We start from the raw sequence: 15,720 nt of genomic DNA on the forward strand, positions 1-15,720 counted from the left end.
TTCTTCGAAGAAGTCTTTTCGAGTCACGAGACCGAGGGACTCCTCCCCTTTCGGTTCCATTGCGCATGGGCGTCGACTCCATGTTAGATTGTTTTTTTTCCGCCATCGGGTTCGGACGTGTTCCTTTTCGCTCCGTGTTTCGGGTCGGAAAGTTAGTTAGAATCTCTGAAAAAATCGTCGGTATTGTTTCGTTCAGTATCGGGTTAGTTAGAACAAATCGACACCGAATCTTGAAGAGCTCCGGTAGCCCTTCGGGGTAATTTCGATCCCCCGTCGGGGCCTGGTCGGCCCGACCGCGTGCGACTTCAAGACTGATGGAACGGACCCCGTTCCGATTCTGTCCTAAATGCCATAATAAATATCCTTATACGGATCAACATTTGGTCTGTAACTTGTGCCTGTCCCCCGAGCACAAGGAGGATACGTGCGAAGCCTGTCGCGCGTTTCGGTCGAGGAAAACGCTCAGAGACCGAAGAGCCAGGAGATTGCAGATGGCGTCCAGGCCGACAGGACAACAACGGTTCGAGGAGGAGGAAGAAGAAACTTTCTCCATCCACGAGTCGGATTCCGAAGAACTCGACGTCGAAGAAACGTCAACCGTGAGTAAGACGTCGAAACAAAAAGCTCACGAAAAGACTGACAAAGCCCAGGGGACGCCACCGCCAACAGGCCATGGCTTAACCCGAAAAGTAGGTGACCGTCCATCGGCACCGAAAAAGGGCGAGCTGGTGTCGAAGTCATCCGACTCCGGTCGAGATACAGGCACGCAGCAATCTCGGGCCCGAGAGAGTGGCGCAGAAAAGATTCGGCACCGAGACAGCGGCACCGAGGTTGGTCGGCACCGAGAGGGCACGACGAAGAAAAGAAAAAAGATTTTGTCGGAGCCGAAAATATCAGTAGAAAAGGTTTCGGTGACGAAACATCCGGCATCCGAACTGAGAATTAGTTCCTACTCAGAGGAACAAGGACTGTCCTCTCAAATGAAAAAACACAGATTTGAAGAGGTATTACAAACAATAGAGCCAGATCACACACAAAGGCGGCTCTTTATTCAAAAAGATACAGGGAAGATCAGCACTCTTCCCCCAATCAAGATGAAAAGAAAACTTGCCTTCCAACAAGGAGACAGGCAACCACAAGCAAAGGTGGTAAAGAAAGTAACTCCACCACCTTCTTCACCACCATCAACTCATGCATCACCGGCGCAAACTCCACCATTAACACACTCACCAGCTCATACCACAATGAGCCAGGATGATCCAGATGCATGGGACCTCTACGACGCTCCAGTATCGGACAATAGCCCAGAGTCGTACCCAACTAAACCGTCACCACCTGAGGACAGTACATCATCTGCACAGGTGGTCGCTAGGGCAGCCGAATTCCACAATGTATCACTACATTCAGAACCTATTGAGGATGACTTCCTCTTTAACACTCTGTCCTCCACCCATAGCCATTATTAAAGCCTTCCCATGCTCCCAGGAATGCTAAGGCACTCGAAACAAATATTTCAGGAGCCAGTTAAAGGCAGAGCCATAACTCCAAGGGTGGAGAAAAAATATAAGGCACCACCCACAGACCCTATATTTATTACAACACAACTGACACAGGACTCAGTAGTTGTGGGGGCAGCTCGTAAGAGAGCCAACTCGCATACATCAGGCGACGCACCACCTCTGGACAAGGAGAGCCTCAAATTTGATGCAGCGGGAAAAAGGGTTGCAGCACAAGCAGCAAATCAGTGGCGTATCGCCAACTCTCAAGCACTCTTGGCGAGATACGACAGGGCTCATTGGGATGAAATGCAACATCTCATCGAACACCTACCCAAAGAGTTTCAAAAAAGAGCGCAACAGGTGGTGGAAGAGGGACAAAGTATCTCGAACAATCAGATACGGTCTTCCATGGATGCAGCGGATACAGCTGCAAGGACAATAAACACTGCAGTCACAATAAGGAGGCACGCATGGCTGCGCACATCTGGGTTCAAACCAGAAATATAACAGGCTGTGCTCAATATGCCGTTTAATGAACAGCAATTGATTTGGGCCGGAGGTGGACACTGCCATTGAAAAACTAAAAAAGGACACCGATACAGCCAAAGCCATGGGCGCACTGTACTCCCCGCAGAGCAGAGGCACATTTCGGAAGACACCTTTTAGGGGAGGGTTTCGAGGTCAACCCACAGAAACCAACACCTCACAAACAAGACCACCTACCTACCAGGGACAATATCAAAGGGGAGTTTTTCGGGGACAATACAGAGGAGGCCAATTCCCAAGAAATAGGGGAAAATTTCAAGGTCCCAAAACCCCTCAATATAAACAGTGACTCACAAGTCACACAACCCCTTCACACAACACCAGTGGGGGGAAGACTAAGCCAGTTCTACAAATCTTGGGAGGAAATAACAATAGACACTTGGGTCTTAGCAATTATCCAGCATGGTTATTGCATAGAATTTCTCCAATTCCCTCCAAACGTCCCACCGAAAACACACAATATGTCAAAACAGCATATAGATCTTCTAGGACTAGAAGTTCAAGCATTACTGCAAAAGGACGCAATAGAATTAGTACCAAGTCTACAGAAAAACACAGGAGTTTACTCACTGTACTTTCTAATACCAAAAAAGGACAAAACTCTGAGACCAATACTAGATCTCAGAACACTAAATACCTACATCAAATCAGACCACTTTCACATGGTCACATTACAAGACGTAATCCCACTGCTCAAACAGCAAGACTACATGACTACATTAGACCTAAAAGATGCGTATTTCCATATACCGATACATCCTTCACACAGGAAATACCTAAGGTTCGTATTCAAAGGAATACATTACCAATTCAAAGTGTTGCCATTCGGAATAACAACCGCGCCAAGAGTCTTTACAAAATGCCTAGCAGTAGTAGCTGCACATATCAGAAGGCAGCAAATACACGTGTTCCCTTACTTAGACGACTGGTTAATCAAAACCAACACGCTAACAAAGTGTTCATATCACACAAAGTATGTCATACAGACCCTTCACAAGCTGGGTTTCTCCATCAACTATGCAAAGTCACACCTTTTGCCGTGCCAAACACAGCAATACTTAGGAGCGACAATCAACACAACAGAAGGGATAGCCACTCCAAGTCCACAAAGGGTTCAAACATTTCACAAGGTAATACAGGCCATGTATCCAACACAAAAGATACAAGCAAAAATGGTATTAAAACTCCTAGGCATGATGTCTTCATGCATAGCCATTGTCCCAAACGCAAGGTTACACATGCGGCCCTTACAACAGTGCCTAGCATCACAATGGTCACATGCACAGGGTCAACTTCTAGATCTGGTGTTGATAGACCGCCAAACATACATCTCGCTTCTATGGTGGAACAGTACAAATTTAAACAAAGGGCGTCCTTTCCAAGACCCAGTGCCACAATACGTCATAACAACAGATGCTTCCATGACAGGGTGGGGAGCACACCTCAATCAACACAGTATCCAAGGACAATGGGACATACATCAAAGGCAGTTTCACATAAATCACCTAGAACTGTTAGCAGTATTTCTAGCGCTAAAAGCATTTCAGCCCATGATAACCCACAAATACATTCTTGTCAAAACAGACAACATGACAACAATGTATTATTTAAACAAACCGGGGGACACACACTCAACACAGTTGTGTCTCCTAACACAAAAAATATGGCATTGGGCGATTCACAACCACATTCGCCTAATAGCACAATTTATTCCAGGGATCCAAAACCAGCTAGCAGACAATCTCTCTCGGGATCCCCAACAAATCCACGAATGGGAAATTCACCCCCAAATACTGAACACTTACTTTAAAATTTGGGGAACACCCCAAATAGACCTATTTGCAACAGAAGAAAACTCAAAATGCCAAAACTTCGCATCCAGGTACCCACACCAGCAATCTCAAGGCAATGCTCTATGGATCAACTGGTCAGGGATATTTGCGTACGCTTTTCCCCCTCTCCCTCTCCTTCCATATCTAGTAAACAGATTGAGCCAAAACAAACTCAAACTCATACTAATAGCACCAACATGGGCAAGACAACCTTGGTACACAACACTACTAGACCTGTCAGTAGTACCTCATGTCAAACTACCCAACAGACCAGATCTGTTAACACAACACAAACAACAGATCAGGCATCCAAACCCAGCATCGCTGAATCTAGCAATTTGGCTCCTGAAATCCTAGAATTCGGACACTTAGACCTCACACAGGAATGTATGGAGGTCATAAAACAAGCAAGAAGACCTTCCACTAGACACTGCTATGCAAATAAATGGAAAAGATTTGTTTGTTACTGCCATAACAATCAAATTCAACCATTACACGCATCTCCAAAAGATGTAGTAGGATATTTACTACATTTGCAAAAATCAAATCTAGCTTTTTCTTCCATAAAGATACATCTCACCGCAATATCTGCTTACCTGCAGATTACTCACTCAACTTCACTATTCAGAATACCAGTCATTAAAGCGTTTATGGAAGGCCTAAAGAGAATTATACCACCAAGGACACCACCTGTTCCTTCATGGAACCTCAACATTGTCTTAACAAGGCTCATGGGTCCACCTTTCGAACCCATGCATTCTTGTGAAATGCAATACTTAACGTGGAAAGTTGCATTTCTCATTGCCATCACATCTCTAAGAAGAGTGAGTGAGATTCAGGCATTTACCATACAAGAACCATTTATTCAAATACACAAGAATAAGGTAGTTCTAAGAACAAATCCAAAATTCTTACCAAAGGTTATCTCACCGTTCCACTTAAATCAAACAGTAGAACTACCAGTGTTCTTCCCACAGCCAGATTCGGTAGCTGAAAGAGCACTACATACATTAGACATCAAGAGAGCACTAATGTACTACATTGACAGAACAAAACAAATTAGGAAGACAAAACAACTATTTATTGCCTTTCAAAAACCTCATACAGGAAATCCAATTTCAAAACAAGGCATTGCCAGGTGGATAGTTAAGTGTATTCAAACCTGCTATCTTAAAGCAAAGAGAGAGCTGCCCATTACACCAAGGGCACACTCAACCAGAAAGAAAGGTGCTACCATGGCCTTTCTAGGAAATATTCCAATGAACGAAATATGTAAGGCAGCCACATGGTCTACGCCTCACACATTCACCAAGCACTACTGTGTAGATGTGTTAACTGCACAACAAGCCACAGTAGGTCAAGCCGTATTAAGGACATTATTTCAAACTACTTCCACTCCTACAGGCTGAGCCACCGCTTTTGGGGAGATAACTGCTTACTAGTCTATGCACAGCATGTGTATCTGCAGCTACACATGCCATCGAACGGAAAATGTCACTTACCCAGTGTACATCTGTTCGTGGCATTAGTCGCTGCAGATTCACATGCGCCCACCCGCCTCCCCGGGAGCCTGTAGCCGTTTAGAAGTAGATCTTGAACATTTGTACATTTGTAAATATATTACTTTAAGCTTCATTATGTACATACGTATTAACTCCATTGCATGGGCACTATTACTAGCATACACAACTCCTACATCACCCTCTGCGGGGAAAACAATCTAAGATGGAGTCGACGCCCATGTGCAATGGAGTCGAAATGGGAGGAGTCCCTCGGTCTCGTGACTCGAAAAGACTTCTTCGAAGAAAAACAACTTGTAACACTCCGAGCCCAACACCTGATGGCGGACTGTGCACAGCATGTGAATCTGCAGCGACTAATGCCACGAACAGATGTACACTGGGTAAGTGACATTTTCCATATATATATATATATATACTGAATGCGGCGTGCTCTCCTGCTCCAGATCGCCGGGGGGGGGTGCCAGATACAACGCGCGCCACCGCATCTAATGTTGCTAATCTCCTCCAGGGTTCACAAAAAGGATATGGCACTCCACAGTTACTTGAAATCAATTTATTGACTCGCAACGGAACGTGTTTCGGTGTCTAGCGCCTTTGTCAACCTTGCAGTTGCCATTTTGAAAACAGTTTATATACCTCGTACTCGTCCACATTATTCAAATCACTAAGATCTCCAATAATTTTTATTGTGGTGACCACCTTTCACAATTATCATCACATTTTCAAACAATCACCATCTTATTTTATATTTGCAAATATTTACGATCGCATTTGTCAAACTTTACCAAATATACATAACAATGTCAAGAAGTTATACAATAAAATGGCGACGTCACCATATTAGACTTTCTTTGCTATAACACGATTAGCTTGTGATTCGAATTACATATACATTTACCTTAGTTTAAACTCTGATCACCACCATGTAATTGCTATTACTTTCTTCATTACAGATTTATAAATATATTTGATTGCTCTCATAAAACTTAAGCAAATGCAAAATAACTATAACAAATAAATGAAATAAAATAAACCGAAATAGAGTAGAATAAATCAATGCGCATATACATTTTCAATCTAAATCTAATTGGCTGATTATAAAATATAAGTGATCATAAATGTAACATTTGATAATAATCCAACATCAAACATTATTGAATATCCACTGCCAATGGCAACATATATAATTATCCTTCATTTTTTTTTTAGTTATCCTACAATTTTTTATAAATAACTTCATACAAATACATTCAGCTAGCTTATTAATTTGATTAATTCATATGTTACCCCCTGATTGATAATATTACCAGCCATTGCTTTTTATTGTAAATGTATTGATAATTCTTCACTGCTATTTAATCCATGTGGCTCCTTGGTATCTAACTTGATTATATATCTTGATTCGAAGATTCACAATTTTAATTCCCTGTTGCCACCTCTAACGTTAAGCAATGAAACTTTTGATTTCTAGATCCCATTTTTGTGGCTTCCTCGTTCGTGCGCGAGAGCGAGGCAGGAGAGGATGATAAACTCTATTTCTTCTTCACGGAGACGGCCAAGGAGTACAACTTCTACAAGAAAATGAAGGTTCCGCGTGTCGCCCGAGTGTGCAAGGTAACCAGTGATACAATGTGATGTAATGTGATGAGATGACTGTACAAGGCAACCATGAGATGAGGGTACATGGTAACCAGTGATGAGATGAGGATACGAGGTTACTAGTGATGTTATGAGATGAGGATACAAGGTAACCATTGATGTGATGAGATGAGGGTACAAGGTAACCAGTGATGTGATGAGATGAGGGTGCAAGATAACGTGATGAGATGAGGCCACAAGGTAATCAGTGATGTGATGAGGGTACAAGGTAACCAGTGATGTGATGGGATAAGGGTACAAGGTAACCAGTGATGTGATGTGGGTACAAGGTAACCAGTGATGTGATGAGATGAGGGTGCAAGATAACGTGATGAGATGAGGCCACAAGGTAATCAGTGATGTGATGAGGGTACAAGGTAACCAGTGATGTGATGGGATAAGGGTACAAGGTAACCAGTGATGTGATGTGGGTACAAGGTAACCAGTGATGTGATGTGGGTACAAGGTAACCAGTGATGTGATGTGGGTACAAAGTAACCGGTGATGAGATGAGGCCACGAGGTAACCAGTGATGTGGGTACAAGATAACCTGTGATGAGATGACAGTGCAAGGCAACCATTGATTTGATGAGAAGAGGGTACAAGGTAACCATTGATGTGATGAGATGAGGGTACAAGGTAACCATTGATGTGATGAGATGAGGGTACAAGGTAACCATTAATGTGATAAAATGAGATAAGGGTACAAGGTAACCATTAATGTGATAAGATGAGGGTACAAGGTAACCATTGAGTAACCATTGACGTGATGAGATGAGGGTATAAGGTAACCATTGACGTGATGAGATGAGGATACAGGGTAACCATTGACGTGAGGAGATGAGGGTACAAGGTAACCATTGATGTGATGAGATAAGGGTACAAGGTAACCAGTGATGAGATGAGGATACAAGGTAACCATTAATGTGATAAAATGTGATGCAGGTACAAGGTAACCATTAATGTGATAAAATGAGATGCAGGTACAAGGTAACCATTAGTGAGATGAGGATATAAGGTAACCACTGATGTGATCAGATGAAATGAGGGTACGAGGTAATCATGTGATAAGATGAGATGAGGGTACAAGGTAACCATTGGTGTGATGAGATGAGGATACAAGGTAACCAGTGATGAGATGAGGGTACATGGTAACCACTGATTTGATGTCAGAAGTAGGGCTGGTACAGGACAGCGAGTGATGAGGGTACAAGGTAACCAGTGATGTGTTGTCAGAGGTAGGGCTGGTACAGCGAGTGATGAGGGTACACAGCAACCAGTGATGTGATGTAAGAGGTAGGGCTGCTGCAAGGCAGCGAGGGATGAGGGAACAAGGTATTGAGTGATGTGATGTCGGCGGTAGGGCTGGTACAGCGAGGGAAGAGGGTACAAGGAAAGAGGTAGGGCTGGTACTAGGCAGCAAAGGGTGAGGGTACAAGGTAACCAGTGTGTGATGTCAGAGGTAGGGCTGGTGCAACGAGGGATGAGGGTACAACATATCGAGTGATGTGATGTCGGAGGTAGGGCTGGTACAGCGAGGGATGAGGGTACAAGGTACCAGTGATGTGATGCCAGAGGTAGAGCTGCTACAAGGCAGGGAGGGATGAGGGAACAAGGTATTGAGTGATGTGATGTCGGTGGTAGGGCTGGTACAGTGAGGGATGAGGGTACAAGGTACCAGTGATATGATCTTGGAGGCAGGGCTGGTACGAGGCAGCACGGGTTGAGGGTACAAGGAAAGAGGTAGGGCTGGTACTAGGCAGCAATGGGTGAGGGTACAAGGTAACCAGTGTGTGATGTCAGAGGTAGGGCTGGTGCAACGAGGGATGAGGGTACAAGGTACCAGTGATGTGATCTTGGAGGCAGGGCTGGTACTAGGCAGCAAGGGATGAGGTTAGGAGATAACCAGTGATGAGAGGAGGGTACAACCCAACCATTGATGTGATTAGATGAGTGTAGGAAAGTACCCTCTTTTTTTGGTATGGTTACCCCCACTTTTTGCCTGCTCTCAGTGTGTTTTGACTGTTTTCACTGGGATCCTGCTAACCAGGACCCCAGTGATTGTGCTCTCTCCCCCTAAATTTGGTTGCTTAAAACTTTGCACACCCCACAATTGGCATACTGGTGCCCCTATATAAGTACCAAGTCCGGGGCTACCTAGGTACCCAGGGCATTGGGGCACCAGGGGTTCCCCATGGGCTGCAGCATGTATTCTGCCACCCATGGGATCCCATGTGAAGTGTATCTGCAGTCCTGCCATTGCAGCCTGTGTGAACAGGCGCATGCGCCCCTTTCACTACAGGTCACTGTACGTCACCCCCTATGGTAGGCCATCCTAGCCCAGAGGGCAGGGTGCAGGTACCTGTGTGTGAGGCCACCCCTTCATGAGCAGAGGTGCCCCTACGAACTTCAGCTCCATTGCGCTGGACTTCAGTCAGAAACATGGGGTGAACGTGATAAAAAGGGTGACTTTCTTACACCACGGATCCCTCGGGCCAGCAGCTCCTTGACGCACCTGGCAGCCAAGGCTTGGAACAACCTCCCAAGAATCTCCCCCTGCACCTCAGGAGCGCAGAATCACTCCAGATATTCAGAAGAGAACTAAAGACTTAGATGTTCGAGTGATCATTCCTCCACGCAGCAGCATACAGCTCCAGATCCTCGAGATCGTCACGGGTGATATGCTGTGCTCTATAAATGTTTGATTGAGTGAAACCAGTCAAATTTATCACCCCAGTGCACAGTGTCTCAGTCTAGCAGTTTGGCTGGATACGTGAACTTCTGTGTGTATGAATATTCATAAGGTGGTACTCTGCCCTGAGGCATGGGCAGGCTGTGTGGCAGAGTGGAAGAGCTTTGTACACTGCTGTGAGTAACGTCTGTATATCCTCTCGCTTTTGCTGTTGTATGTGTGTATATAGATACTATTTAGATACTTCTCCTGGAGTGAGTCGAGCGCCATACCAAGAGTCTCCAATAAATAGCAGAATCCTTGAGGAAGTAAGGCTGCCCTACACTTCTGCTGCAGTACCTCTGCCATAGCCATCTACTCACAAAACAGCCAGTCCATTTTTGTTTAGAAAACTCCTGTCACTGAAGCTTTCATGGAAGGGTAAAGAAGGCTATTCTCATCTAGGGCACCCCTTGTTCTTCTTGGGATCTCAACCAAGTCTTAAAAAGAGTGCTGAAGCTGCCATTTGAGTCTCTGAGCTCAGCTCACATCTGGCATTAACACAGAACGTTGCTTTTCTGGTAGGAGTCACTTCCTTGTGCGGCGTAAGCAAACTCCAAGAGCTGTCAGCGTATGAACTTTCATTTGTGTCCATAAAGACGAGCTACTCTTCCGTCCATGTGTGGGTTTCTCCAAAGATGAAATCTAATTTTCACCTCAATCAAACCGTTGAACTTCTATTGTTCTTTCAGAATCCTTCAATCAGGGTTGAAATGGCGCTGCATACGCCGTCAGATGACCTCTTGTGTTCTACAAAGACAGGACCAGGCTTCTGCTCAAGGCAACTGTTTGCCTTCTTTGTCTCCACATGTCTTAGAGGCTGTTTCTGAAAAGAGATAGTCAGGTGGATTGTGCAACGCTTTCAAGTTTATTACGAATGCACAGGCAGAGAAAGCATGGACATTTCACAGGCACATAGAATAGGGGCCACTCTGGATTTTGTTGACAAGATCCTACTGATGGGTGTTTGCAAGACAGCCATATGGTCCTCTGCTTAAACTTTCACAGAACATTATTGTATTGATATTCAGGCCAGAAAAGAAGCTCCACGGATCAGACACAATATGACTTCTGCCATCTCTACTTTCCGCCCACTGTAGCCTTAAAGTTTTGGATGCTGCGTTTAATTCTTGGCGCCACGTGTGATTCACAACAGCACACGCTGCAAACGGAAGATGTTTCTTGCTTGGAACCTTGAGTTGACATGTTGTAGGTTCACATGCCCTGCCCACTGCACCTATTGAAAGAAAATAGGGGGAGTTCATAGTTACCTTTTATGAAGCATTTCATTCTCCTCTTTCGATGCAGAAAATACAGTAATCTTCTATGGCATCGGCCTACGAATGGATTGTGGGTTTCGGCTTTCTGAGCAGCAGTCAGTCTTCAGTCCAAAGCGTAAACGTTGAATTAAATTAGTTGCACAAAGCCAACAGTGCATAGATGGATCCTGCACAGCATGTGAATGACAGCACAACAAGCTGGGTACAGTTGGTTACAGGTAAATAACATTTTCCTTCTCCGCCCACCACACTGTTCGTCTCTTCCCCGCCCCCCCTCCGTTTCGCCTCTCGTGCACTAGTTTTGTCACATGCGTCCTATTTTGCTCTGTTTCATCACAGGTTCTCCTCATCTGTCATGTTCTCCTCTGACATGCCTCTCCACTCTCACACCAGCTGCTCTCTCTCCTCCTCAGAGTGACACGGGCGGCCAGAAGACTCTCCAGAAGCGCTGGACCACTTTCCTGAAGACACAGCTGTTGTGCTCAGATGCCCAGAGTGGTGTGCACTTTAACATCCTCCAGGACGTCTTCACCCTGCCGGGCCACAGCTGGGCGGCGACCGTCTTCTTCGGTATCTTCTCCTCTGAATGGTAAGGGTGGTTTCCAGGCCGGCCTCTGCTGGAGATGGTTCAGCACCTTGCATGTCTCTCCTGCGCCCATCCCAACTTCATTCTCTTCCTTCCTGCTCCCTCCCTCTCCTGTTCTGGCCCGCCTGCTCCCTTCCCGCCCCCCCTGCTCCCTTCCCGCCCCCCCCTGCTCCCTTCGTGGGCCCCCGTGCTCCCTTCGTGGCCCCCCCTGCTCCCTTCGTGGCCCCCCCCTGCTCCCTTCCTGGCCCCCCTCCTGCTCCCTTCCTGCTCCCTTCCTGCCGCCCGCTCCCTTCCTGCCCCCCCCACTCCCTTCCTGCCCCCCCCACCCCCTTCCTGCCCCCCCCACTCCCTTCCTGCCCCCCCCACTCCCTTCCTGCCCCCCCCACTCCCTTCCTGCCCCCCCCGCTCCCTTCCCGGCCCCCCGCTCCCTTCCCGGCCCCCCCTGCTCCCTTCCCGGCCTCCCCTGCTCCCTTCCTTGACCCCTCCTGCTCCCTTCCCTGACCCCTCCTGCTCCCTTCCCTGACCCCTCCTGCTCCCTGTCCCCCTTCTGCGCCCTGTCCCCCTTCTGCGCCCTTCCCTGTCCCCCTTCTGCGCCCTTCCCTGTTCCCCTTCTGCGCCCTTCCCTGTCCCCCTTCCGCGCCCTTCCCTGGCCCCCTTCCGCGCCCTTCCCTGGCCCCCTTCCGCGCCCTTCCCTGGCCCCCTTCCGCGCCCTTCTCTGGCCCCCTTCTGTGCCGTTCTCTGACCCCCTTCTACATAAATACTGGGCATGGAACTTTGGCCTACAGTTGAGGGCTCTGGTTCGTTCTTGTGCGTTTGTGTGCACACTACTCTGCTTCACTCATAGTATACATTTTAAGAATTTGTTTTTAGGGTCAAGCGCTCTAGCCTGCTGTAATCTGTCTGTGGGCCTTTAACACGCACGCCCATCAGTTTTGTTGGTTCATGGGCTTGCCTTTTAAAAATCGCTTGATTTTATTTGTGAAAGGAATGCATACGTCATGCCTTTTCCTGTGTTTAGCCCTCCTAGAGCGCACCTGCCAACTATTGAAAACATACAAGGCTCCATGTTTTCCGCATGGCTTCAGGACTACTTTCTCTTTGTATTTCCTACGAAGTGTGATCTCGCTGCACATTTACCGATACGTTTGACTGTGAGGGAACTTCTGCTTCATTTTCTGAATGGTTTAAATCGTCTCACTTATGTAAAACTGTATTACTTTTCATTTTCATTTTATGTGGCAATAAAAGTCCGGTTTTGGACTTCACAATGCTAATAGACGAGCGAATGCGAGACCCATTGCATTGGAAGTGCTTGTTATATATTGCTCCGTGCAGTACACCTGCTTGTAATGCCTGTAACTAACCATGTTACTAGTACTCGATTTATGGCTCTCAGATTACCCTCTTTTGAAGGTTGGGAGTGAGTCTCCCCGGCAGGGTTTGAACTGTCGAACAGGATTAAGTAAGCAGTGCATCCAGAGTGATGGAAAGAGAAGCGTCTTCCCTTGGCGCCTTCCTCACCCTGTCACTCTTAAGCTTGGTGTACTCTGTTCCCCACCGACCCCCTGAAGACAACCTGTCCTCAGTCCCCTGGTGCCTTCTTCCCTCTGTCTAGTGTCTTCCTCTCCCCCGTCCATCTGGTGTCTCACTCAGATTGTCCTTCTGGTGTGTCCCTGGCTGTCTGTCTAGCGCCTCCACACCTTGTTCACCGTGATTCACTCTTCATCCCTCCCTTCATTCATCCCTCCCTTCATTCATCCCTCCCTTCATTCATCCCTTCCTTCATCCATCCCTTCCTTCATCCATCCCTTCCTTCATCCATCCCTTCCTTCATCCCTCCCTTCCTTCATCCATCCCTTCATCCATCCCTTCATCCGTCCATCCCTTCATCCGTCCATCCCTTCATCCGTCCATCCCTTCATCCGTCCATCCCTTCATCCGTCCATCCCTTCATCCGTCCATCCCTTCATCCGTCCTTCCCTTTATCCGTCCTTCCCTTTATCCGTCCTTCCCTTTATCCGTCCTTCCCTTTATCCGTCCTTCCCTTTATCCGTCCTTCCCTTTATCCGTCCTTCCCTTTATCCGTCCTTCCCTTTATCCGTCCTTCCCTTTATCCGTCCTTCCCTTTATCCGTCCTTCCCTTTATCCGTCCTTCCCTTTATCCGTCCTTCCCTTTATCCGTCCTTCCCTTTATCCGTCCCTCCCTTTATCCGTCCCTCCCTTCATTCGTCCCTCCCTTTATCCATCCCTCCCTTTATCCATCCCTCCCTTCATCCATCCCTCCCTTCCTTCATCAATCCCTTCCTCCATCCATCCCTTTATCCATCCTTCTCTTCATCCCTCCCTTCATCCATCCCTTTATCCATCCTTCCCTTCATCCATCCCTTCATCCATCCCTTCCTTCATCCCCTCATCCATCCCTTCCTTTCATCCATCCTTCCCTTCATCCATCCTTCCCTTCATCCATCCGTTCGTGCAGTCCCTCTTGTACTTTGACCTTGGTCTGCTGGGCTTTGTCTTGGTCAACAGGGAGGAGAGTGCGGTCTCCGCCGTGTGTGCTTACGACATCCTCGACATCCACAAAGCCATGAAAGGCACCTTCAAGGAGTTTCAGCATTCATGTGACAAGTGGACCACGGTACCCCTCGCCAGCGTACCTGAGCCCCGGCCGGGCACGGTGAGTAGAGGTTCCACTCTGAGGATCCTGTGAGTACCTGAGGGATGGTCTGAATGTTGATCGTCGGAGGTGCTGTGGTGAGTTTGAGGTTTGGGGAAAGTTGGGGAGTTGGGGGTGTGGTGAGTGGCAGAGCTGGCAGTCTCGTGACTGTTGGAGTTGTGATGGTGGAAGTAAAGTTGGTGGTTCCGAGTTTAAGGTACGAGATTAGGGTGGCGTGACTGGCGGATGGCTGTAGGGGAATGGGTGTAGGGTTATTGTGAGTGAACTTTGGAAGTTTTGAGTGGAAAGAGCTGGGGTAGTTAATTCCTAGTGCTGACCCCAGTCTGTTTCCCTCCTCAGTGCATGGCTAACTTTCCTGACCGCGTGCTCACCTTCATTCGCGACCACCCCCTCATGGAGCAGAGCGTCAGCCCCCGGAATAAAGTGCCAATGCTGGTAAAGCAGGGCACATGCTACCGCAAGATGGCTGTCCGAAATGTGGCTGCACTGGATGGAAAGGCATACAATGTGCTGTACCTGGGCACAGGTGAGATGGTGTGCTGTACCTGGGCACAGGTGAGATGGTGTGCTGTACCTGGGCACAGGTGAGATGGTGTGCTGTACCTGGGCACAGGTGAGTTGGTGTGCTGTACCTGGGCACAGGTGAGATGGTGTGCTGTACCTGGGCACAGGTGAGATGGTGTGCTGTACCTGGGCACAGGTGAGATGGTGTGCTGTACCTGGGCACAGGTGAGATGGTGTGCTGTACCTGGGCACAGGTGAGATGGTGTGCTGTACCTGGGCACAGGTGAGGTGGTGTGCTGTACCTGGGCACAGGTGAGGTGGTGTGCTGTACCTGGGCACAGGTGAGGTGGTGTGCTGTACCTGGGCACAGGTGAGGTGGTGTGCTGTACCTGGGCACAGGTGAGGTGGTGTGCTGTACCTGGGCACAGGTGAGGTGGTGTGCTGTACCTGGGCACTGGTGGGATGATGGGTTGTACCTGGGTACTGGTGGGATGATGGGTTGTACCTGGGCACAGGTGGGATGATGGTCTGCTGCACCTGGGCACAGGTGAGCTGGTCTGCTGCACCTGGGCACAGGTGAGATGGTCTGCTGTACCTGAGCACAGGTGGGATAATTGGCTGTACCTGGGCACAGGTGAGATGGTGTGCTGTACCTGGGCACAGGTGAGATGGTGTGCTGTACCTGGGCACAGGTGAGATGGTGTGCTGTTCCTGGGCACAGGTGAGATGGTGTGCTGTTCCTGGGCACAGGTGAGATGGTGTGCTGTACCTGGGCACAGGTGAGATGGTGAGCTGTACCTGGGCATAGGGGAAATGGTCTGCTGTACCTGGGCATAGGTGAGATGGTGTGCTGTACCTGGGCACAGGTGAGATGGTCTGCTGCTAGAAACACCTCTTCTACACT

General features: G+C 47.8%; 1 protein-coding gene across 2 annotated transcripts in view; it reads left to right on the forward strand.

Annotated features, from left to right (window-relative positions):
• SEMA4F (ssemaphorin 4F) overlaps positions 1 to 15,720 on the forward strand; it is a 132,408-nt gene that overhangs the window by 94,204 nt on the left and 22,484 nt on the right. For both annotated transcript variants that reach the window (XM_069202859.1, XM_069202933.1), the window contains 4 exons: positions 6,872 to 7,014; positions 11,463 to 11,638; positions 14,165 to 14,312; positions 14,652 to 14,838. In XM_069202859.1, coding sequence (XP_069058960.1) covers positions 6,872 to 7,014; positions 11,463 to 11,638; positions 14,165 to 14,312; positions 14,652 to 14,838 — 654 coding nt within the window. The remainder of the gene's footprint in view (positions 1 to 6,871; positions 7,015 to 11,462; positions 11,639 to 14,164; positions 14,313 to 14,651; positions 14,839 to 15,720) is intronic.

This window comes from Pleurodeles waltl, chromosome 1_1 (assembly GCF_031143425.1).
Source record: "Pleurodeles waltl isolate 20211129_DDA chromosome 1_1, aPleWal1.hap1.20221129, whole genome shotgun sequence".
Classification (NCBI taxonomy): Eukaryota; Metazoa; Chordata; class Amphibia; order Caudata; family Salamandridae; genus Pleurodeles; species Pleurodeles waltl.